At 40.4% G+C, this 26,532-nt stretch overlaps 1 protein-coding gene across 1 annotated transcript in view; it reads left to right on the forward strand.

The window, feature by feature from the left end:
• The first annotated feature begins 218 nt into the window (after positions 1-218).
• TMTC4 (transmembrane O-mannosyltransferase targeting cadherins 4) overlaps positions 219-26,532 on the forward strand; it is a 42,962-nt gene continuing 16,648 nt past the window's right edge. Inside the window, exons 1-8 of the mRNA XM_072135502.1 lie at positions 219-387; positions 1,216-1,426; positions 9,488-9,603; positions 12,579-12,792; positions 14,549-14,636; positions 19,121-19,218; positions 19,468-19,560; positions 20,037-20,198. Of these exons, the coding sequence (XP_071991603.1) occupies positions 1,268-1,426; positions 9,488-9,603; positions 12,579-12,792; positions 14,549-14,636; positions 19,121-19,218; positions 19,468-19,560; positions 20,037-20,198 (930 nt within the window). The 5' untranslated portion in view covers positions 219-387; positions 1,216-1,267. The remainder of the gene's footprint in view (positions 388-1,215; positions 1,427-9,487; positions 9,604-12,578; positions 12,793-14,548; positions 14,637-19,120; positions 19,219-19,467; positions 19,561-20,036; positions 20,199-26,532) is intronic.

Consider the following 26,532-nt stretch of genomic DNA (forward strand, 5'->3'; position numbering starts at 1 on the left):
TGTAATATACACCAAATCCCCACCAGACATGCAGTCTCATGTAATATACACCTAATCCCCACCAGACATGCAGTCCTACGTAATATACACCTCAGCCTCAACCAGATAAGCAGTCCCACGTATCATACATGTCATACATCGCAGCCTCTCTGCTTCCAACAATGTGCCGAAGGCAGAAGCTGTATAGAAAGCCACACCCCTTGTCCAATAGACCCCGCCCCTTCCCGTGACGTCACCCCCACCAGGACAGGACCCTGGCATAGGTGCGCGCTGTCTTCCTGTTGTGAGGTGGGTGTCATTCTCAGCTCTTCCCTCCCTTGTGATGGCAGCGGCAGGAGACAACAAAGACCAGCGCTCCAGTGCAGTCACCACACAGCGGCCTCTATAGTGAGTGTCTTGTGGGACATTGTAGCCTGCACATACAGCGCTGCTGTGCCCAGGTGTAGTGACAACAGTGCAGCGCCTCCATTACATCACTAGGGCTGGGTGTGCACCGCACAATACATCATTGTTTCTGTAAAAGAAAACTACGGTGCAGAAATATTTACTGACAAAATCTTGTTACTGGAAACAGCCCCCCCCCCCCCCAAAAAAAACCCTCTCCCCCATACACTGCTATACCTGCATCTCTGTGCAGCCCTCCTGTGCCAGGTCACCTCTGACACTGCAGCCATGGAGCATCTTATACAGAGAGCTTGTACAATGTGGCAGCACTTGGGAGCAGGTCCATAGTGTCAGCTCCCCTTGTATGCAGGGCATTATCCTGCCAGATGTACTAGAAGGGAGATGTGTCTTCTTCTTGATGGCTGTTCATGTCTTCTAGCTAACTAGAGGCTGTGATCTGCTCCCTGGTGGCAGGTCCTCCATTACCTATTGCTGGAGGAGACTGCTTTTCATATTAGGGACAGCCTTAGGTCAGTTTCATTGTTCACTTTAGTTTTTATTGAACTGTCCTAGTGCTAAAGTATAAAAATATTTGTATTTTACCTTTTTTTTTCTATACTTCTTGATCATTTTCTTCTGTTGAACCTTCATGATTTGACAGTGATCTTTGGAGGATAAGTGTTGGACTACAATAATATTATGTTACAGGATATATATTTGGGAATATTGTTAGTTTAATAATTCTCCACATATTTTATAATAATAAATGTCTCCTATTATATATGTTCTATGAATAATTGATTACAATGTAATATTTCTCTCACTTTCGAGGCTTGTTGGCATACAGAATGCTGAAGTGCATAGTTTGGTATGAGTATACATTATGGCTACAGCAGATGGTCTGGAGCAAGACGTTCCCTTCTTTCACCTTTCCAAGTTCTGGTCGAGATGTCTAGTTGGGCTCTTTGCATTTGCTTGCTTTGCAAATAGCTACAATGGCAATTTTGTGTTTGATGACTCTGAAGCAATCATTAACAATAAGGTGAGTACCAAAAGATGTTCTCTTTATACAAAAGCTAGTTGATGCATCAGTTTAGGGGCACTGAAGATGTAGATCTAATTTATATTTGTTCACAACTATATTACCTCCCTTCATACACTACCCTAGACTCTTGTCTCCTACTATTCTGAAGCTCTTTTTGATATTTGGCCTGTCCTAAATTCAGTGAAACCTTGGACTGCATTTTACAAAAATTGTAACTTAGTTTACAACCAAAATGTCATAATATATGCATTATGTGAGCCCCCCCCCCCCCACCCTCGACTGTACTGTACCTCCTCCTCTCACATAATTGTGTAACACAGTATTTAAGAAGTAGAAAAGGCTAGATGTTGCACTACACATGACTAAATATATGTTTGGGGTGTGTTGGAATTGAATCATCTGTTTTTCAATAATTTCTTATGGGAAAACTTGCATTGATATACAGTAGTTACAGATACTATTTGTACCCATTTAAATGTTTTCCTCTTTGTTTCAATGCAGCCATTTGGTAAGATCAAAAAAGTTCTTTTTTTGCTCATTAATGAACACGCTGCACCCCATCCTGACAGAAAAAAACTGAAATGTAGATATATTTGCAAATTCAGAAAAACTGAAATATCACGTGATAATTAGTATTCAGACCCTTTGCTCAGTATTGAGTAGAAGCACCTTTTGAGCGAGTACAGCCATGAGTCTTCTTGGGAATGATGCAAGTTTTTCACACTTAAATTTGGAGATCCTGAGCCATTCTTCCTTGCAGATCCTCTCCAGTTCCCTCGGGTTGGATGTGAACGTTGGTGGACACTATTTTCAAGTATCTTTAGAGATGCTCTGGCTGGGCCAGCCAGGAATGGTTGTTCTGCTTTGTTATTTTAGCTATGTGCTTAGGGTCATTGTCATGTTGCAAGATGAAACTTCTGCCCAGTGCCCAGAGGTTTTCATCCGGAATATCTTTGTGCTTGGGTGGATTCATCTTTCCTTCAATAAAAACCAGTTGCCTGTCCCTGCAGCTGAAAAACACTCCCCGTCTATTAGGGCGTGCACACACAAGCTTCAGAAAATTTAAAGGGACATTGCATCGTTAATTGGGGTTGGCCATTTCCCAGAATTCTATATAAACCTGCCTCTCCCTGCACACCCTGACGCATCTTCGTGGCTTGTGCCTTAGATTGTGATTTCCCGTTGTGACCCTGGTTCTGTTCCTGACTATGCTCCTCCGCTGCCTTGACCTATTGCAACAGACTCCAATCCCGTGCTGCCCGTCCTGACCTCCTGCCTGTCCCCAACTACAATCCTGCTTAATGTCTGTGTACCTCACCTTGGCTGCCACCGCGGACAAAGTGGCACCTATGGAACGACCTGGTGATACCACGCCGCAGCAAGTCCAACCCGTTTTGCGGCTGGCTCTGGTGAAAACCAGGTGGCACTTAGATTCCGGTCCCAGGTGTCCCAAGTCATCGTCTGTGTGGTCCAGTGGGTCCACTACCCCTGACACCTGGAGTCCTTCATGTGTTTGTTTTTTTGCAAACTGTATGTGGGCTTTCATATGTCTTGCACTGAGGAGAGGTTTCTGTGAGCACACTCTGCCATAAAGCCCACGCTGGAGGTATGCATAGTCGACTTTGTGAAACTTTCTCCCATCTCCCTAGTGCATCTCTGGAACTCAGCCACAGTGATCTTAGGGTTCTTCTTTACCTCTCTCACCAAGGCTCTTCTCCCACAATTGCTTTGTTTGGCTTGACGGCCAGGTTGAGGAAGAGTTGTGGTTGTATTAAACTTCTTCCATTTAAGGATTATGGAGGACACTATGATCTTTTGTAACCTTGGTCAGATCTGTGCTTTGCCACAATTCTGTCTCTGAGCTCCTTGGGCAGTTCCTTAGACCTCTCGATTCTCTGTGCTCTAACATGCCCGGTGAGCTGTGTTGTCTTATATAGACAGGTGTGTTCTTTTCCTAATCAAGTCCAATCAGTTTATTGAGTTCACTCCCGCGGTGCAGCGTTCGGGCCGTGCGTTCCCGGCAGCTTGCGTTGCGAGTGTGATGCGAGTTCATCGCATCACACTCGCTAGTGTGGAAGGGGCCTTAAACACTGCAGGAATCCAATAAAGGAGTAGAATCATCTCATGGTAGATCAGAAGAAAATGGACAGTATTTCATTTAAATATGATTGTTACAGCAAAGGGTCTGAATACTTATCACCATGTGATAATTAATTTTTTTGTTTATTGCATTAGCAAAAAATATCTACATTTCTGTTTTATTTCTTTCAAGATGCGGTGCAGAGTTAATGAGCCAAAAAAAACCCACTTTTTTTATCTAATGGGGTCTGAATAATTGCTGTACCCACTATATGAGTGATTGGATTACAGGTACGAATTCTGCTAGTAATCCAGGGTGTTTGGTCATTATGGAACCAATCATCTGGGTTTCAATGATTTACTATTGGGAAACTTGCTTTGATATATGAGCGATTTGGATTACAGGCATGTTCCTGGAATGGATTATGCTTGATAACCAAGATTCCACTGTACACAAACTCTTCTCCAATTGCAGATGTCGGGAAGAGAAGGCATTAAAGTTAAAGCAGCTTTATTGCTGTCACTTAACTCAATGAAATATGGCTTACATACACTAGGCATCTCCTCAACAGAAAGTATTTTATTAAGTTATCAACCCCTTACCGTCATTTGACGTCATGAGTCCTCTCCATAGCCGGTAAGTCTTTGCTGCATATTACAGCAAAGATTTACAGGTAACACCCGGGATCGGTGTCTTTCGCCATCGCCTTGACAGCCTCGGGTCTTTCGAAGACCCAAGGCTGTCTCGTTTTAACCCTTTCATTACAATGTGATATCACCACATTGTAATGAATGAGGAGGAAAACCCCCCTAAACAACCCCATAAAAATCCCCATAGACAGCCTAGGGTTAAAGTACCATAGGGAGTCTGAAAAATAGTAAAAATAAAAGTTAAAAAAAATTATAAAAAACCATAAAAATTCAAATCAACAGTAAAAATCATAGACACATTAGGTATCGCCGCGTCCAAAAATGCCCTATCTATCAAAATATAATAGCGGTTTTTCATTGCGTTTAACCCCGTAATGGAAAATAGCACCCAAAGTCATTTAAAAAATATAAAAAATTCTATAAAAATTGATCAAAAGGTCGTCGCTAAAATGATATTTAAAACTTCAGCAAAAAGTCGCAAAAAATGACACCCCCACAGCTCTGTATTCCAAAGTATAAAAAAGTTATTAGCGCCAGAAGATGGCAAAATCCATAACTGTTTTTTGTACAGGAGGTTTTAATTTTTGTAAATGTATGAAAATATTATAAAATCTATACTAATTTGGTATCCATTTAATCATACCGACCCAAAGAATAAAGTAGACATGTCATTAAGGGCATACAGTGAAATCCTTAAAATCCAAGCCAACAAAAATGCTGCGCGAATGCGTTTTTCCACTAATTTCACTGCATTTGGAGTTTTTTTCCCCACTTCCCAGTACACGGCATGGAATATTAACTACAACCATTTTGAAGTGTAATTTAACGCAGAAAATAAGCCGTAACACAGCTTTGTACATGGAAAAATACAAAAGGTATAGATTTTTGAAGGTGGGAAGTGAAAAATGAAAATGCAAAAACGGAAAAGGGCTTTGGCAAAAAGGGGTTTAAATTCATAACCTCATAATTTTCACTTTGTTTACATTGTATACAGGCAGTCCCCGGGTTACATACAAGATAGGGTCTGTGGGTTTGTTCATAAGTTGAATTTGTATGTAAGTCGGAACTGTATATTTTATCATTGTAATCCCAGCCAGAACTTTTTCTGTGACAAACTTTTAAAAATGTTGGGTTGTCATAAGAACCAGGATTAACAATGAAGCTTAATTACAGACACCTGTGATAACTGTTATAGCTGTTTATTGTACCCTAGGACTAAAGCACAATAAATTACCAATATCCAGTGGTCCGTTTGTAACTAGGGGTCGTATGTAAGTCGAGTGTTCTTAAGTAGGGGACCGCCTGTATAGGGATAGTCCTAGCGCTTGCATGTGTTCCTTTTTCTATGTCAAACTTTGCAATATTTAGCAAAAAACCCTCTCCCCTTTAAAAGTCGTACTTATAAAAAAGATTATAGTCATAAAAGGAGTTGAAAACTTTCTATTCTGATTCAGTTTATTCATGCAGGGGAACACTTACCAGTACTGAGCTATTGTACACAAATTCCACTGGCCATCTGGTTACTATTGTCGCTGCTCATTGTTTAAATCCCCGGTAATGCTTTTACGTTCTTCTGAACAATGTACTTTACTGACATAATGTGTTGTTGTTTATGCCAAACAAGTTCATGTTTTGTAAGCCAGCTGGAAAATTTTTGGCGCATCCTTTAGTGCTGTCATTTGTGTCGACAAATTACGTTGTTTTTTTAAGCAAACAGTATGATTGAGATAAATACATTTTAATTCTCAAAGCAGATTTTCATTTATTTATGTAATTTTCAGCATTTTTTTTTCTGCCTTAAAGGAAACCTACCACTGCTCGCATGATGAAATCATGCGAGCAAATCACCTGGTAGGCTACTTAATGCTGATGCCGGCACATAGTTTTGTTAGGCTCGGCGAACTTTAGTTTAGCTAAAAAAAACTATTTTCTTACATATTTAAATGAGCCCTCCGGTGCTACCCTGCGCCTTTTTCGGTCTGGCGATGGTTTCCAATGTTTAATTATTCCTCTTTCAGGTGCCGAGAGCCGTGACGTCACCAAGCTCTCGGCACCTGAAGGAGGAATAATTAAACATCGGAAGCCACCGCCAGCCCGAAGATGGCGCAGGGTAGCACCGGAGGGCTCATTTAAATATGTAAGAAAATAGTTTTTTTTAGCTAAACTAAAGTTCGCCGAGCCTAACAAAACTATGTGCCGGCATCAGCATTAAGTAGCCTACCGGGTGGTCTGCTCACATGATTTCATCATGCGGGCAGTGGGAGGTTTGCTTTAAATCTCACATCTGAGAAACAGCACTGGCAGCTAAACTCTGTATATTGGCAAATCAGATTATACAAAACTTAAATGGTCACAAGCTTTACATACAATAACATTAGCAATGGCTACAAGTAAATGTGTGATGTATCTTTTTTTTTAAACTTTAAGTTACGTGAGAAATAAAAGAAAATTAGGCTAAGTAATGGAAGTAATGGAATTGGGGGGGAATGCACGCAGTGATGTCACTGGGGGGGGGGGAATGCACGCAGTGATGTCACTGGGGGGGAATGCACGCAGTGATGTCACTGGGGGGGAATGCACGCAGTGATGTCACTGGGGGGGAATGCACGCAGTGATGTCACTGGGGGGGGATGCACGCAGTGATGTCACTGGGGGGGAATGCACGCAGTAATGTCACTGGGGTGGAATGCACGCAGTGATGTCACTGGGGGGGAATGCACGCAGTGATGTCACTGGGGGGGAATGCACGCAGTGATGTCACTGGGGGGGGGAATGCACGCAGTGATGTCACTGGGGGGGGAATGCACGCAGTGATGTCACTGGGGGGGAATGCACGCAGTGATGTCACTGGGGGGGAATGCACGCAGTGATGTCACTGGGGGGGGGAATGCACGCAGTGATGTCACTGGGGGGGAATGCACGCAGTGATGTCACTGGGGGGGGGAATGCACGCAGTGATGTCACTGGGGGGGGAATGCACGCAGTGATGTCACTGGGGGGGGAATGCACGCAGTGATGTCACTGGGGGGGAATGCACGCAGTGATGTCACTGGGGGGGAATGCACGCAGTGATGTCACTGGGGGGGGGAATGCACGCAGTGATGTCACTGGGGGGGAGAATGCACGCAGTGATGTCACTGGGGGGGAGAATGCACGCAGTGATGTCACTGGGGGGGAATGCACGCAGTGATGTCACTGGGGGGGGAATGCACGCAGTGATGTCGCTGGGGGGGAATGCACGCAGTGATGTCGCTGGGAGGGAATGCACGCAGTGATGTCGCTGGGAGGGAATGCACGCAGTGATGTCACTGGGCAAATGCTCACAGTGATGTCCCTGGGGGGGGATGCACACAGTGATGTCCCTGGGGGGGGGAATGGTCACAGTGATGTAACGGGGGGGGGGGTGCACACCGTGATGACACGGTGCAGGGTGGTATATGCACAGTGCAGGTTGGTGATGTTACAGCGCAGTGGGGTAAGCACACAGTGATGTCACTGGGGTGAATGCACACAGTGATGTCACTGGGGTGAATGCACACAGTGATGTCACGTTTGGTCATGCACAGTGCAGGGGCGAATGCGCACAGTGATGTCACAGTGCAAGGGCCTCTGTGACATTACTGTGTGCATTTACACCTACAACAACCCTCTGCATTGTGACAGAAATCTTACTGTGTAGGGGGGAGTGCACACAGGGATGTCACGGAGGGAATGCACACATCTAAAGCCATCTTCAATTATCTGCTAGTTCTCTGCTGACAGCTGGAGGCTAGATACAATGTCTCCCATAGGCGGCAAATGGAGACTACCGTATTTTTTGCCCTATAGGGCGCACCGGACTATAAGGCGCATTAGTCCGATGCGCCTTATATATGTAATAATTCCATATATAAGGCGCATCGGACTATAAGGCGCGGGGTCCGGGGGCGGAGCGGAGACCCGTCGGGACGCGGCGACGCCGAGACGCGACGGGGAACGTGGGGAAGGTGAGGGGGAGGTGGAGGAGGGCAGCGGACCATACTTGCATAGGTTCCCGCTACCGGAGACAGCAGATCTCCAGCGGGAACTGCAGACCACGCGGCAGAAGTTGTTCGTGCCGCGTGGTCTGCAGTTCCCGCTGGAGATCTGCTGTCTCCGGTCTCCGGTAGCGGGGACCTATGTAAGTATGGTCCGCTGCCCAGCGCCATACATAGGGTGCACCGGACTATAAGGCGCACTTTGGATTTCCACGGAAATCCAAGGCTTTTAAGTGCGCCTTATAGTCCGGAAAATATGGTACAAGTGATTCTGCTCCTTTACACCAACTCAGGAACAGCAGCAACTTCTATGGCACTGGTGCCAGAGATGACACTCGGAGGCCTCTCTGTTGGCACATGGGCTGTCTCCCAGGCACAGAGTTTGCCAGACATGGCATCTTCCGGCAGTCTCAGGCAGTACATGGCCCTGCTATTTTAAAGTGACGCATCCTGTGCAGCTTGGTCCTGCCAGAAGAGTGAAACGGTGTAGATAGGGTCAGATTGGAGCTCAAAAATTCTGGTAGCAATAAGATTGCTACTGCCTAAATTGCTGTGTTGGCACTTTGGGAAAAGCTAGCGGTTTTTTTTATCTCATTTTGGGCACTCAATCTCTAAAACGTTCGCCATCTCTGTTCTAGGGAATTGTAGAGAAACACTGAAATGCTCAGGGAGAAAGCAGTTTAGACAGACATAGGAGTATAGGTTCCTGATAAGTGGTTAAAGGCAGTTTTGACATGCAAATTTGTGATGGACAAGACATTGGACACTGACCTATTGGGGCAGATTTACTTACCCTGTCCATTCGCGAACCAGCGGCGCGTTCTCTGCGGTGGATTCGGGTCCGGTCGGGATTCATTAAGGCAGTTCCTCCAACGTCCACCAGGTGGCACTGCTGCGCTGAAGTTCCCCGGAACGCAATGGAGTACACCGAGCCGGGCTGACTGAAGGTAAGTGCAAGCTCCACAACACATTGGCGCCGATGTGCCACAATCCGATCGCGCGCTTCAAAATCCCGGGGCAATTCAGGGGAAATCGTCACAAATCGGAAATATTCAGGTAACACGTCGGGAAACCGCGAATCGGGCCCTTAGTAAATGACCCCCATTATATTCAATAAGTTTAGTTAGTCATGCAGTTGTTTTGTTTTTTTTTCAATGCCCCATTCAAATCTATAGAGGTACATCAAAAATGTTTTTTTACTAATCCAATGCTATAGAAAATATAGACCATATTCATTGTTTTCTTTTGACACATTAAAACTGAACAAAATACGATTGTATTATAACAGAAAATTTCTTTTTGTAATAAATAGGATCTCCGAGAAGAGACTCCTTTTGTCGATCTGTGGCTACATGATTTTTGGGGCACTAAACTCAGTAGCAATGCAAGTCATAAATCCTACAGACCACTCACCGTCTTAACATTCAGGTAAGGTTTATTCAAAACTTAATAAAGCCAATCAATTAACTATTCTTTATATAGGAAGAAGATATGTGCACAGTAGCGCTGGTGAAGCAGGCCAGAATAAAACCGTCCCAGACTATACCTGGGTAATACTGTGGGCTAGGCCAAAATAAACCCTACGCCCAGAATATACCCCTCCAGGTCTGAGTATACCCCTTTGGCCTTGGTATAGTCTGGCCCAGGCCACATAATACTCCTGGGGATACACAGGAGGTATAAAATAATCTAGGCCAGAGACTGCTTTTCTTATCGTTATAAGTTGAAGTTTCAAAAAGTGCTTGGGTTAAAGAATACGGCAAAAAAATTTTTTATCATACACATTTGTTTAATTTTTGAAAATGTATTAAAACACAATAAAACCTATATAAGTTTGGTATCTCTGTGATAATACCGAACAAAGAATAAAGTAGATGTATCATTTGGAGCGAACAGTGAAGGTTGTAAAAACTGAGCCCACAATCGAATAATAAATAATAAATAACGTCACTGAAAAGTAAAATTTGTTACACAGAAAATAAGCTCTCACACAGCTATGTACATGGAAAAATGAAAAAGTTATATATTTTTGACAGTGGAGAGAGCGAAAATGAACGAAAAAAAGCTGCATTCTTAAAGAGAACCTGTCAGGCAAATTAACCCCCTAAACTAAATATGTTTTCATAAACTGCAATTAGAAAACATTGCCTCTATCCCTTCATTTCCCCTTTACATGCCTGTACCCTCAAACTATCAGGTACTAAAGCTGTATGAAAATGACCTGAGACAGGTCCAATGAATCATTATCATATTCAGATGTCCAGCTTATTCATGAGTGAGAGGCACAGCCACACCCCCCAGTGTTTGCCTGACAGCCTGTATAATGATGTGTGATAAAATGGTGTAAGGGCTCCTCCATGTGCTTCCTGGTGCTAGTGGCCACACCCCCTGCAACCTGTGTGTGTATGAGATACTCCTATACACATGACTGACAGCCTGTATAATAATATGACACTCCTGGTGCTGGCTCCTCTATGTGCTTCCTGGAGCTGACACCCCCTACAGCCTGTGTATGTATGAGATACTCCTGTACACATGACTAATGGCCTGTATAATGTTATGAGGTATAACGGTGTAATGGCTCCTCTATGTGCTTCCTGGTGCTGGCTGCCTCTCTATATTTCCTGGTGCTGGTGGTCACGCCCCCTGCAGCCTGTGTGTGTATGAGATACTCCTATACACATGACTGACAGCTTGTATAATGATGTGACACTCCTTTTGCTGGCTCCTCTATGTGCTTCCTGATGCTGGCGCCCCCTGCAGCCTGTGTATGAGATACTCCTATACACATGACTTAAAGCCTGTATAATGTGTGTATAGGATACAGGATACATATATATATACTCACCGGCCACTTTATTAGGAACACCATGCTAGTAACGGGTTGGACCACCTTTTGCCTTCAGAACTGCCTCAATTCTTTGTGGCATAGATTTAACAAGGTGCTGGAAGCATTCCTCAGAGATTTTGGTCCATATTGACATGATGGCATCACACAGTTGCCGCAGATTTGTCGGCTGCACATCCATGATGCGAATCTCCCGTTCCACCACATCCCAAAGATGCTCTATTGGATTGAGATCTGGTGACAGTGGAGGCCATTTGAGTACAGTGAACTCATTGTCATGTTCAAGAAACCAGTCTGAGATGATTCCAGCTTTATGACATGGCGCATTATCCTGCTGAAAGTAGCCATCAGATGTTGGGTACATTGTGGTCATAAAGGGATGGACATGGTCAGCAACAATACTCGGGTAGGCTGTGGTGTTGCAACGATGCTCAATTGGTACCAAGGGGCCCAAGAGTGCCAAGAAAATATTCCCCACACCATGACACCACCACCACCAGCCTGAACCGGTGATACAAGGCAGGATGGATCCATGCTTTCATGTTGTTGACGCCAAATTCTGACCCTACCATCCGAATGTCGCAGCAGAAATCGAGACTCATCAGACCAGGCAACGTTTTTCCAATCTTCTACTGTCCAATTTTGATGAGCTTGTGTAAATTGTAGCCTCAGTTTCCTGTTCCTAGCTGAAAGGAGTGGCACCCGGTGTGGTCTTCTGCTGCTGTAGCCCATCTGCCTCAAAGTTCGACGTACTGTGCGTTCAGAGATGCTCTTCTGCCTACCTTGATTGTAACGGGTGGCGATTTGAGTCACTGTTGCCTTTCTATCAGCTCGAACCAGTCTGCCCATTCTCCTCTGGCATCAACAAGGCATTTCCGCCCACAGAACTGCCGCTCACTGGATGTTTTTTCTTTTTCGGACCATTCTCTGTAAACCCTAGAGATGGTTGTGCGTGAAAATCCCAGTAGATCAGCAGTTTCTGAAATACTCAGACAAGCCCTTCTGGCACCAACAACCATGCCACGTTCAAAGGCACTCAAATCACCTTTCTTCCCCATACTGATGCTCGGTTTGAACTGCAGGAGATTGTCTTGACCATGTCTACATGCCTAAATGCACTGAGTTGCCACCATGTGATTGGCTGATTAGAAATTAAGTGTTAACGAGCAGTTGGACAGGTGTACCTAATAAAGTGGCCGGTGAGTGTATGTTCTCACCCATTTGGATCCACACCTGCTACAAAACTGCATCAGAAAACTTCAATGTGGGAATGAAGCCTGACAGTGATGGTTATGTGTTTGGAAATACTTAGGTTTCTCACTAGAGCTGAATCCCCAATAAAATGTATAGGGGTATAATCTGAGCTATGGCACTTTAGCCCCGGGTAGAGTCTGGGGGTATCCTTTGACTATGGTCAGTCCATGATCACGGTTGTACTAAGCAATATACAGTATTATTATTATATCATATTATGTAATGAGGTCCTAGATGGTGGCTTTCTTGCAATATTCAGAATATATGTGTATTAATTGGTGCCCATTTTAATGTTTTACAGGATCAGTTATGCCCTTGCAGGAGGCTTGCACCCAGTTGGGTTTCATTTAATCAACATTATATTGCATTGCATAGTGTCTGTGTTGATGCTTGACGTCTTTTCACTGCTTTTCAACGGTGGAACATGTGACAAAGGAAAAAAAATAAAATATGTCCCTAAGGCAGCATTACTAAGTGCTTTATTGTTTGCTGTGCATCCAGTACACACAGAATGTGTAAGTATATCACCTTCTCCTCGCTTGTAAAACACCCCATTAGTCATTTCTACTCATTTATTTTTTTTTACATTTCTACAAGTGTATTTCTTATTTACAATATTCTGTGACACAATCTCCAGCATAAAAAAGATCAGAGCACTTGCATTGTGGAAGTAGGAGGGTAACTTCTTCTAAGGAGTCATAAGACAGATCCTTGTGGTCTACCATCTGTGCTGATTTTCTGTTATACAGATAAATATATTGAAATTTAAATAGTCTCTAACTTTCAACAAACTTTTCATAATTCTCTCATAGAAATGAGCGCACTGAAATCGGTAATATCTCTCATCAGAGAAAAGTGCCTCTTTCTCCACTTTGGTGCTAATCATCACCCTCCTTTCTTTCAAATTTGCTTTTCACACTGAATTTTTTGATAAATTCCATCTGGTAGCTCACTGCAGGTCAGATAACATAGAAGGTTTATGCAGAGGGGGAGAAATGTGGTAGGTCTCCTCTCACCTCAACTCCGAGAAATGCAAATTACAGTATGCAGTAAAACACAGACCTAAAATGGAGATTACAAGTCTCATAATTGTCAGAAACTTTGTTATTGCTCATTTTGCATACATAGAAAAAAACAATTTCTACAAAACTTTTTAAAAGGTTAGGTATACTTTAGATCCTTTAAAATAAGGAAGCCAAAATATAGTGATGGCGCACCTTTTAGAGACCAAGTGCCCAAACTACATCCAAAACCCACTTATTATTTGCAAAGTGCTAACACAGCAATTTATTACTTCCTACTCTGTCACAGCATTTAATCGTATTGGTGTCTATAAGAGAAATTCAGATTATCATTATAATCATTGTAGATTCCCTCCAGATTATTCTGAACAGATAGAATTGTGGAGTAGTAGCACCAATGATAATCCAGCTCTGTCGACACCTTCTCATTCCACCCACAAAAATAGAAAGCTGCATATAAAAATATATTTTTTACTACACATTTAAGAGTGGATAGGATATCTCAAGTTCAATGAAGCATCCATACACATTCCATATACAAAAGGTGTCAAGAGTTCAGAAGATATAGCCATTTGAATTTGGTCACTGTCATAACGATTATAAACGCTCTTTATGTGCGAATAGGACATATATAGCCATATGGCAGTAGTGAAGGGATTAAGGAAATGTCCAGCAGCAGCCTCCCCTCATTAATGAAATGTCCATCAGCAGCCTTTCCTTGTTAATGAAATGTCCAGCAGCAGCCTTTCCTTGTTAATGAAATGTCCAGCAGCAGCCTTCCCTTTATAATGAAATGTCAAAGCACCAGCCTTCCCTCATTAATGAAAGGCAGGTCTATGTGCTCTGCCTGCAACCACACACAATGATGTCAACAGCTGGCGACCCCACCATGTCATAGTGTATGCACGTGCAGAGTGCAGAGAAATGCCAAAGCCAGGAACTGGGAGCATATTCGGGGAGTGCCGGAGGTAATCGTCAAATTTAATTTTTTTATGTTCTTTGGCTACGTCCCAGGATCGTGCCGCTTTGTGAGAATAATACACACTGAGCATTTGTTTGAAAACATTGCTCTTAAATGTACATTATTGGTCTTTTATTAAATATCTCCTTTAAATGGAGCTGTGCTGCCCAGAGTAAATATTTCCTGTACGTATTTTTACTTTTTAGCTTATGATGCTTTTCTTTCATTTACATTCTTGGCTAATATGTACAACCTCTTGAATGTATTGTTTGCTTTTTTTATTCATAGGTTGCGGGAAATGTTGGCAGGGCAGATCTGCTCTGTGCTCTATTTGTTGTTTTATCTTTTCTTGGATATAGCAAAGCCCAAATGAGAAGTAAGTGTTCATATTTTATCTTGAAATAACACTATTGTTATAATCTAGATATAACACAATATGATATTACCTGTACATGGTGCTACAAACTGTGTAGTCTGTGTAAGATGTTGTGCTATTAAAATGTATTTCTCTCCGTACAAAGACATTAACGTGCGCTCTAATACCTAAAGAAATGCAGAGAATTCCTATTAGTTGGAGTATCGGATAGAACTACTGTTTGCACGTCTGTATTTATAATGTATCCCTGATACTGATGCTTATTGTTTATAATAATTCTGTCCTTGTTTTAATGTAAATGTTGAAATAACCATTTATTATGTAGTTAGCTTTAGACAACTATTCCACCTGTTAGTGAATGTGAGGACTATAGTCTTAACATCTTATGGGTGCTTAGTGAAACTTGAGTTTAGTGAGACTTTGTTCTGAGATGGAAAAAGATGGCAAATTCGTGTCACAGAGCATTATTTCTGTATACATATTACATAATATTTCATGCATGTATCAATACTATATAGAAAAACAAAATGGTTTGTATGCAGAAAGTTTTCTGTCAAAATAGTTTGAAAGTTACCTGAATCCACTACCAATTTACTGCTCCTGGATTTGTTGCCAGCTTAATTTATAAAGCTGTTTCAGGGGGTCTTAAACTGTTCACTCATTTTAGCAAACATATTTTGACAATTCATTGCCATAACAATGATTCTGTAGAATCTTGGACCACATAATCGCTTTGGCACTAAATAGGGTAAACTAAAATCATGCCTTACCATAGTCTAAATCACCAGTGGCATAATACTTATTAGGGGACATGGCTGCAAGTGGGTAATTTTCCTCATCTGTGGCATGTGAATTCAGTGAATGACAGATTGACACCACATTCTTGGCTGGACGCTAAAACTAAAGGCACTAAATGTGGAAGTTTCACTTTGTTTCTTTGACATTTCTAACATGCTTCCTCTTATAGTAGATGTGAAGACTGGGCTCATTAATAAAATTGGTGTATGATAGCTCTGGTTTTAATTTTATTATATTTTTAAAAATGACTTTTTCTGCAGGAAGCACAGAATGTGACAATGTGACAGGAGCGCTGTAATGTGTTTTACGCTCATAGTAAATTATTTAGGTTAGCAAAGCAAGATACTCGTCTGTTACTCCAAACTTACTGTATCCTGTTTGAAGTTGGAATATATAAGATTTCATGTTGTGCTTTGAAAAGTTTAAATACTAAATAAAAGAACCTTCATTTTACATAAAAGATTTTACATATAGTACGTCAAACTGTTTTCTGACTTTAGCATCTTTTATAAAACTTACTATTGGTTAAGTGCCCACCATCTACTTACTGAAGAGAAGAGCATCTTACTGACCTTTCTATATTTTATCATAAAATCCCTACTGTTACATGAGAACAAAAGGTTCATGAACACCTTCGATAAAAGCAACAAGACATCCCTAAATATATGCTGCCATTCTTCCAGGAAGCCTGATGAGAAAATAATTGTGTTTATGAAGAATAAATGTGTTTCAGCTTAGTATTACAGGCAGAGGATTTTGTATTGCCTCCTTTTGGAGATTCAGACTTTTTAAAGAAAAATTTCAGAATAAATTTTCTAGGATGATCTTTGTATTGAAGTTTTTCAGTAATAGGTTAAGTTACATCATCGTCACATTTTATTTTTTTTGGTTGCATACATATTATGGAAAGTAGAGTTCAAAATATAGGGCAACTATATATTTCAAGAGTGTGCTTTTAGCATACATGTTACTTTCAAGCAGTTGACCTTTTTGTGGTGCCATTCAAAAGGATAGGCAGCCATAGCAGTCGCCTGGAGTGTCAGGGGGCCAGGCCATGCAATACTAAAGAATGGAGGATGTGCACCATTATATGTATATGTGTGATCATCTCCTGCAACACATACCTATGTAGACATATGAGAAATGTCTATGGAGAGGACAGCAGAATGGAAGGACTATAAATCTCTTATCCACTCATACTTCCTGCCATCTACTTCCCCTTTGTGGTTAGCAGCTACTAGGCTCAGGATAAGTCGTGCATATGAGTGTAAAAATGTATGGATGTGTAGTTTGTGTGTGTACATATGCTGTATGTGGTTATATATGCTGTATATTTGTATATGGTACTGTGTGTACATGTATGTGCTGTTTGTGTGTATACAGGCGTTCCCCTACTTAAGGACACCTGACTTACAGACAACCCATAGATACAGACAGACCCCTCTGCCTGCTGTGACCTCTGGTGAAGCTCTCTGGATGTTACTATAGTCCCAGACTGCAATGATCAGCTGTAAAGTGTATTTAATGAAGCTTTATTAATAATCCTTGGTCCAATTACAGCAAAAATTTTGAAACTCCAATTATCACTGGGACAAAATAAAAAAATGTATCTAGAACTTTAATTATAAAATATACAGTTTCGACTTCGACAAATTCAACTTAAGAACAAACCTCCAGACCCTATCTTGTATGTAAACCGGGGACTGCCTGTATATGGTGATACAGCTGATTGTCCCTTTTGCCCTCCCCCACTTCCTGTTTTTCCCTCCTCCCATTCACTTGTTTGTTATACAGTTATGTGAAAAAGTTTTGGAACCCCTATTAATCTTAATCATTTTTAGTTATCAAAATTTGGATTGGATACACCTGGCTATGAAGGTCAAAGCTCAATGAGGTTACCAAACCAATCAAGTGCTTCAGTAAGTCAGTAAAAAGTAGTTAGAAGTTTTCAAATCAAGCAAATGATAAGGGTGCCCATACTTTTGCACCTGTGAAATTTAGTTTTAATGCATATTGCACATTTTTTGTAAGTACAATAAAGCCCATTTCAATCTTGAAATATCACTGTGTCCTTCAGTTATTAGATATATCAAACTGAAATAGCTGTTGCAAAAACCCAAATTTTGATTACTATCAATGATTAAAATTAATAAGGGTGCTCAAACTTTTTCATATGACTGTATTAACTACTTGCATGGCAAGTATACAGAAACACATTTATTTAAAACAGCCTGAATGAATAAAAAACTAAAATCAGTTAACATGTATAAAGTGCAATTGGTTCAATCAAATGTATAGTTTAGACTGGCAATATGACACTTTATGTTCATGCAGTTATAATCCCTTTGCATTGAATATAAATAGAATTAAAAATGGAGGCTAATCCTGTATTCAGTTTGTTAAACATTTAACAATTTCTAAAGGGCCTTAAAAGTGCTTACATAGATGTTCATTAACATACATGTCCATCAACTTAAATATCTCAGGTGTGGAACTTGTGGTCCTCTCTGTTATTATCCACACAGTGGGAATGGAGACATGAATCTCGTATAGTGCTGCTGATCCTAGTTGGCAACACTAATACTGGTGACTTTATATAAAGTTAAATGTTGAGACTCTACATGTTATGTAGCTTTTGTTTTAAAACTCTTTTTTTAATTGCTTTTATAAAGATAACAAGAAAGACACATAAGAAACATCTTACGTAAGGCACTGGTTTTAATGCACCTTGGACGCAGCCAGGTGGGCATACAAATTCAAATAAACATTCAGTGAAACCGTGAATCATAGACATAATAATGCTACAAGTTGTTGCTTGGAGGTTCCATTGGGGATTAGCACCATTTTTTATTTCTATTGATATTCTTGCAATGCTAGGATATTTTGTATACTCTGCAAGTAATATTTATATTTTCCTTACCCTCTGATACCGAGGTTTAGCATTGAGCATGTCGGTAAGAGGAAACCTGAGGAAGTGTTCTGCTGTTTATTTTTTTCATTCTAATGATTTGTTGTTTATGTGCATTTTTTTCTCTGCTCATCTTTTATTCCCTCCTACTTGTCGTGGTGTTGTTGGCTTTAAATTATTGTAAGGCTTTTTGTTATGGAAACATTTAATAAACCATTTTTTAAACAAAACTAATATTAACATTATACAGTATATCACAGCCGCTCTAATTACATCAACTACTGTTCCGCTAATTGGTACCCCTTATTATATAACTGAACTTTATAGATTTGAAGAACAAAGCTTTCTTGACAACCAATTTATCGGGCTTCCTGCTTTATTCCTCCATTTGTCTCCACCTATGAGCTAGTTTATTGATCTGTTATAGCGCGAGGCAATCTAATTCTCTGCATTAGTAGCTGAGATCTTTGTCACTTACTTCCAAAACATTTCACTTAATAACAGCACGTTTTGCCTGTTTTTGAAGTGATTGATTCTTCACACAGGTGTACATCAAAGATGTATGTAGTCACACGTGTGATTTTCCGCGTCTTGCTGTGAACATGCAAGTGTGAATTTGCAGAGCACTCTAATGTAAGACTACAAAGAGAATCAGTTAGCCATAGTAATGTTATAGCTGCTAGATTTTTTCAATAGTTTTCCAGAATTACTGATGGATATTTATGTTTTAAGTGTAAATGGGATTTTGAGAAGTAATCTAGATTTGTTCTTTCTGCAGTTCATAAAGAAGAACATACCTCCTTGTTCTGGGTTCTGCTTAGTATTGTGCTCGCTGCAATGGCTATGTTGTGTAAAGAACAAGGCATAACGGTTTTGGTAAGAAAAACTGAACGTCAAAGAAAATAACATCCCACAATAATGTCTGCATCAGCGAGGTGAAATAGTGTAAAACTCAGAATGAAAAAAGATCTATAAAACCATGTTCTCTAAACCTCTTTAAACAATCATAAAAAACGCCAAAATGATTTGATTTATTAATGTTGAATTTAAATATTTGAGATTCTTTTATTTTTCCATTCAGGCTGATGGTCTCTGTAAGTAACAAAAGATTATTGTCTTTCCTAGGGTCTGAATGCTGTTTTTGATGTCTTTGTAATCTGCAAGTTAAACATGCTGGAATGTATCCAGAAGGTACGGCACAGGGACAAAACCCCAGAGGTGAGTGTATTCAATTTCCCATTCCCTATTCAGAACAGATTCTGGGCTCCTCAGTTACTGCACAGTGTGATCTCATGTCTGTCGCTCAGTGTCATTCTTGAAAGAAGTCCTTTTATTGTACAAAAAAAAAAAATCCCTCCTGCCCTTTGATTTTGATGTTACTGTGGGAATACATAGTCAATCTCATTTTGCTAGAAAGTAGCAAAAGCCATATTTGCAAGGTGTGGTTGGGAAGTTACTTGGAATAAAATACCTTTTTTTTGTTTGAACATAGCGAAAGAATAACCATATTTCAATATTACAAGGGATAAAAGTGTCCCAGTATATATACACATATGTAAAGAGCCAGCCGCTGCTTATATTGTATCTCATGTACCCTCTACTGAAGAACAGGAAGGACAGGCTTTTAGTTTGAAGCAGATTTAATATACTATCAATACTGATATACTCTGTATGTTTTTCTCTCTCTGTAACAGAATTTTTCATTTCTGAAAAAAGGGTTACTTTCAAGACTTAGTCTTCTGGCTGCAGGGGGTGTAGGTATGCTCTATGTACGATGGAGTATTATGGGCACAGGACCTCCAGCATTTACTGATGTAGACAACCCAGCATCTTTTGCTGAGAGCCTACTTGTGAGAGTAAGTATAAATCTTATTTTCTACATTAAGTGGTCTGACCCTACAGTAGGTGTGTAAAGGAACAACATATAATCTAAGGTCCGCATACTGTGGCAGATTCATCAAAAGACAGTCTTACATTACACCAGATTTGCCAAAGTTTCTAATGCGGAATGATGAATCAGTCTAATTTTATTATTTAGCTCACTGTACATAAAAAAGAAAGGGCCACGATTATGGGATGTTTGTGACCTTTTTACCACCATAGTCTTCCCCTCCTTCACAAAGCCATTCTTTTCATTTGGACATATTCTTTTTATCCTAGTAGTTGTAATAATGTCTGAAAACTGTCCACAATGATAAATTTGGTGTAAGGCATTTCAGGTATGCAAGGCATGCAATCCGATTTACAGCAATACATCTATTGTAGACTGACAGACAGGGCTTTTCTACCCCTTATCAGAAGTTTGATTAATAATACTTGGAAGACATGGAAGCCATTGATGGTTGGAAGAGTTGATGGTAGGAGAGAGGAAACCCCTACCCAAAAAAACACTTGTGGTCAGCCAAGCATCTGCTTTTCCTATCAGCAAGTGTGCCAGACTAAGAGCTAATTCACATCTCTGTTATGTCTTCAATTATTTGCATCACTTATTATGGGATAAAAACCTGCTGAGGCTACAACAGATTGGTAAGGTATAAAGGAAAGACTTGCATCTGTTCTGTGTGCTCAACCACACCTAATAATTGATGCAAATAAGTGAAGACCAAACTGCGATGTCAACTGGTCCTTAGGTTAGGCTATTTTTATGGAAGCCTACGGCCCATTAATCTATTTTTATTGCATATGTTAAATTGATGGCTGAGTTTCATGCCACAGGCATCCATGTATAAAAGAAAAAAATTGTGCATATTTTTTAGCAAAAAAATACTGCAAAACAGAGTTAAACAGTCATTTAGCTTTTTCAGGGATCGAGTAGAATTTGGATCTGTGCTACCTTTATTATCTATTAGTTCAGCCCAAACTGTTTTATTAATTAACCTGCCATTTGGAATTCTGTATATCTTTGTCAATAGGCACCCATGGCATTATGAGATTAATACATTTGTTTAATGTGGGTGAGGGAAGAAATGCACATGTCTCCAATTTACTTATTTAACCCTTTCACGACCCGTGACGTATCAGCACATTGTAATGTATGAGGAGTAAAATCCCCATATACTGCCATACTGTAGTATGGCAGTATATGATAGGATCGTGCAGACCCCCTAGGGTTAAAGTACCCTAGGGAGTCTGAAAAGTACTAAAAATAAAAATAAAAAAAAGTTAAAAAAAAAAAAATTATAATAAAAAACCCTAAAAACTCAAATCACCCCCCTTTCCCTAGAACTGATATAAATATAAATAAACAGTAAAAATCATAAACACATTAGGTATCGCCACGTCCGAAAATGCCCGATCTATCAAAATATGATAACGGTTTTTCACTGCGTTTAATCCCGTAACGGAAAATCGCGCCCAAATTCGAAAATGGCACTTTTTTTGTCATTTAAAAAATTTTTAAAATTCTATAAAAAGTGATCACAAGGTCGTACAGTCCTAAAATTGATAACAATGTAAACATCATCAAAATCCGCAAAAAACAACACCACCCACAGCTCAGTACACCAAAGTATAAAAAAGTTATTAGCGCCAGAAGATGGCAAAATCCCCAAAAAAAATTTTGTACAGGAGGTTTTAATTTTTTTAAATGTATGAAAACATTATAAAACCTATACAAATTTGGTATCCCCGTAATCGTACCGACCCAAAGAATAAAGTAGACATGTCATTTGGAGCGCACAGTGAAATCCGTAAGATCCAAGCCCACAAGAAGGCGGCACAAATGCGTTTTTTTACCAATTTCACTGCATTTGGAATTTTTTTCCCGCTTCCTAGTACACGGCATGGAATATTCAATACCATCTCTATGAAGTGCAATTTGTTACGCAGAAAATAAGCCGTCACACAGCTCTGTACATGGAAAAATAAAAAAGTTATGGATTTTTGATCATGGGGAGTAAAAAATGAAAATGAAAAAACAAAAAAGGGCCAGGTCCTGAAAGGGTTAATATACAGCTCACAGTTCAAAGTTTACATACCGCTGCAGAATTTTGGCTCTCTTGGCCTTTTTCTGAGATTATGAGTAACACAAACATCTTTTCTCCACTCTTGGTTAGTGGTTGAGTGAAGGTATTCATAAAACTACTATGTTTTCTCTTTGTAAATCATAATGACAATCAAAAATATCCAAATGACCCTGATGAAAAGTTCTCATACCCCAGTTCTTAAAACAGTGTATTGCCCCCTCTTACATCAATGACAGCTTGAAGACTTTTATGGTAGTTGTGTATGAGGCTCTTTATTTTCTCAGATGGTAAAGCTGCCCGTTCTTCTTGGCAAAAAGCCTCCACTTCCTGTAAATTCCTGGGCTGTTTTGTGTGATCTGCACACTTGAGATCTTCTCAGAGTGGCTCAATGATACTGAGGTCAGGAGACTGAGATGGCCACCTCAGAACCTTCACTTTGTTCTGCTGTATCCAATAACAAGTCGACTTGGCTTTGTGGTTTGGATCGTTGTCATGTTAGAATGTCCAAGTACGTCCCAAGAGCGCTTAGCTTTTATGCACACACGCTAATTACAAGCAAACTGGTCACAGGTGAGGATGTTACTGAACCTTTAGTAGCCATTCAAACCCATTTGTGTCAACTGTTATCAGGCCAAACTCCTTAGGGAATGTGAACATTTGATCAGGGTCATTTGGATGTTTTTGGTTGTCATTATGATTGAAACAGAGAAAACACAGTAGTTTGACAATAAACGGCTTCACCCAACCACTAACCAAAGTGTAAAAAAAAGTTTTTGTGTTGACATTCATAGTCTCTAAAAAAAAAAAAAAAAAAAGGCCAAGAAAAACTAAATTCTGCAGTAGTATGTAAACTTTTGATCACAACCGTATTTCTAAAGGACCTGTTGACGTGAAAATCTCACCATATGTTGGCAACAACCCATCTAACATACACTGGCAGAGGATTCATAGGTATCTATAATCCACACTGGTAAAGGACCATAGATATCTATAAATTAAAGAGGACCTTTCACCACCAACACCACCATATGTGAAGATGAAGACACTATTCTGTAGGGTCTGCTACAGAGACTCAGGGGCACTTTGAATTCTCTTTCTAGTCCTCAAGGTTGCTGAGATATCAGTTTCAGTATCTTACCATTATAATCCTCTCCACTATCAGAGAGGAAAAGCAGGAGCAGAGGATTAGCATAAACAGATGCCTCCTTCCAGCACCTCCTCACTGACAGTAGAGAGGATTATATAGGTCAGATACCGCAACTGATATCTCGGCAACAGAAAAATTATCATTAATGTACCCAACCTCCATGTCCACTCAAAACTCGACACACCCCATATTTGGAGGCCTAAAAGCACTGCATATCACCCTCAAAGCTTCCATACCAACACTGATGTTTGGATGTGGGAACATCATGGTGTGGGGCTATTTTTCAGCATATTGGCACTGTCAAAGGTCATATAATTGAAGGAAGGATTAATGGACAAATGCACCAAGACATTCTTTATAAAAATCTGCTGCCGTCTACCAAGATGGTGATGAAACGTGGGTTGACATTTCGGTAAGACAATAGGGGGAATTTATTATTTTGGTACAGTGTATGTCAGTGTAAAGCTAGACATCTCTTGTCTATTGTACGCCAGGTTCATCACCGTGATGATAAATTCTTGTGCAGTGTAAGACTGTCAAGTGATACTTCAAACTGATTTTTAGTTGGTCTAAATTGTGGCATACACTATTATTTTCCACCTGGCCACAACCTCTTTTACACCGACCAGAGACTCTTTTCTTGAGGTCCTGTCTCTTTTCTTGAGGTCCTGTCTTTTTTCTTGAGTTAGAAAAGTAAAAAAAAAGTCTAAAAGCCTTGATAAATGTGGCACAAGGAATTTTAGACAGTTTTTCCATGCAAAAATTGGAAACTATTTCACAGAAAGAAAGTAAAGCTGCTAGAACAGCCAATCTCCTGACCTGAATCCAATCAAAAGTCTGTGGAAAGGAATAAAGTTCATAACCTTCAGGATTTAAAGAGAGCTGTAGTGGAAGAATGGGACAAAATCGCACCTGAGCAATGCATGTCTCTAGTTTCTTCATACAGGAGGTGTCTTGATGCTGTCGTCACCAACAAATTTATGGTTATTTATGGTTCGATTTCACGGTTTGTGGATTACTAAGGTTGTTACTGATAATTGCTGAGAATTGCATGACAGTAGCTCTTACAGAAATATATTTACTTTACTAAAATTGTTAAGATGTTCTATAATTGCTTCAATCGCTGTATGTCCTATTGTTCTGCAAAGTTTCATTAAGCTGTGGCCAGTAATTCCTGAAGCTGCCTCAAAGATCAAGAGTTTTAACTTTTTTTTGTATTATAATGTGAATAGAATTTATTGGGGAGATTTATCAGATGTAAAACTGTTCTAGTTGCCAATGAAAACAGAGCTCAGCTTTAATTTTTTACCAACTATTGTGGGAAAATTTAAAGCTGAGCTCTGATTGGTTGCCATGGGTAACTAGAACAGTTTTGCTCTCAAACACTACTGATAAATTTCCCCCTATGTGTTTCCTTCACCCAATTTTTGGGAATATATACCCAAATCACACAAATATTGGACAACAGCTAAACCTTGATCCCCTCTGACTCTCACTAAATGACTGGCAGATAATTTTTTTTGTCTGTGCCCCATTTTCAGAGGAAAATGTGATGAGCGTCACCCTTTTACTGCAGATTCATTTTAAGGAAATCAAAATCAAGCATGATACAACAGAAACACTTACTCATAGATCCAGGCACTGTGACTGGTAATCTTATATTTATTATCCATGACCTCCTTCCTTCTACAATCAACTTTTAAAAATATGCTAATTAACATAAATTGCTCTGGGCGGGGCGTAACAAGAGCTCCTCTGTGTTGTACATTCATCAGCTGTTAGACTGCCCCCCCTCCCACTGACCCTGCTCAGCAGTCACCCCCACCCCTGATGTAATCTCACTGCAGCAGAGGAAGTTTCAGTAAACAGTGAGAGGGGGGGAAGTGTTTTTTGAACACTGTAACAGTCTGTGAATCTGAAGCATGGATGGGCTTTGGTAATAAGCCCTTCAGACTCATTAGCATCATTTGAAAAGTTTATTTTAGAAGGAGGGAGACGCTTTTGGTACCTATCTGTCTGATTTTTTGCTTCCACCTTGATTTAGAAGGAAGGAGGGCATGGATAGAAAATATAAGAAGATGACCACAATCATGTTGCTTGGATCTATGAGTAATAGCCACATGGTATACCATTTTGATGGTAGAGTGATGAATTTCTTGCCAAGGCAAATTATTTGAGTTTTATTATTCACCAATTTTTTTCAATGTCAATTAGCTCATAGCGCCATACATCTATTTTGCTATCTAAGGAGTAACCCAATACTGACTATGGCATTTAACCCCTTACTACACCATGATTTTAAAGGTGGCAGTGGTGTTTTAAAGGGTATCGACCACCAGGATTAAGGAATGTAAACCAAGAACACTGGCATACTGGTGTCTGCCCACTCTGGCAAGATTTTAGCTTCTTATGCCCTGTTTTTGTTTTTAAATGCTTTTCAAATTATGCAAATGAGCCTGAGGGGCTCTTAGCTCCATAGGTGTTAAAGGACACCTGTCATCAGGTCTGTGTCACTTGTCCTGTCACTACTACCTGTTGGAGCAGCTCACAAGGATCCCATCACAGCCTTTATCTAGTTATTTCATACATTATTCATTGTAAAATCATCTATTTTTTTATCATGTAAATGAGGCTGGTCACATGGTCAGAGGCAGTGATGTCACCCCTGTTACCCCTCCCCTCTCCTCCCCCTGCTCATGTCTGTGTGTAATGTATAGTAAAGCATGGCTAGTGTGTGTGCTGCATCTGCTGACATGCTGCATCCTCCTAATATACAGGTGAGAGACACAGACATCAGCTACACATGAATCTGACATGTTCTGCTGTAACATGGCTGCCTGGAGCTGCTGTATCTCTCCTAAGCACACACACACATGCACACACAGGCTGCAGGGGGTGTGGCCACCAGCACCAGGAAGCACATCATTATACAGCCTCACATCATTATACAGGCTGTCAGTCATGCACTGGGGGTGTGGCTGTGCCTCCCTAATGGCAGTTTATGAAAATATATTTAGTTTAGGGGGGTTATTTTGCATGACGGGTTCTATTTAATGGAGCTTGGAGCCCCTCAGGCTC

This window comes from Engystomops pustulosus, chromosome 2, assembly GCF_040894005.1.
Source record: "Engystomops pustulosus chromosome 2, aEngPut4.maternal, whole genome shotgun sequence".
Lineage (NCBI taxonomy): Eukaryota > Metazoa > Chordata > Amphibia > Anura > Leptodactylidae > Engystomops > Engystomops pustulosus.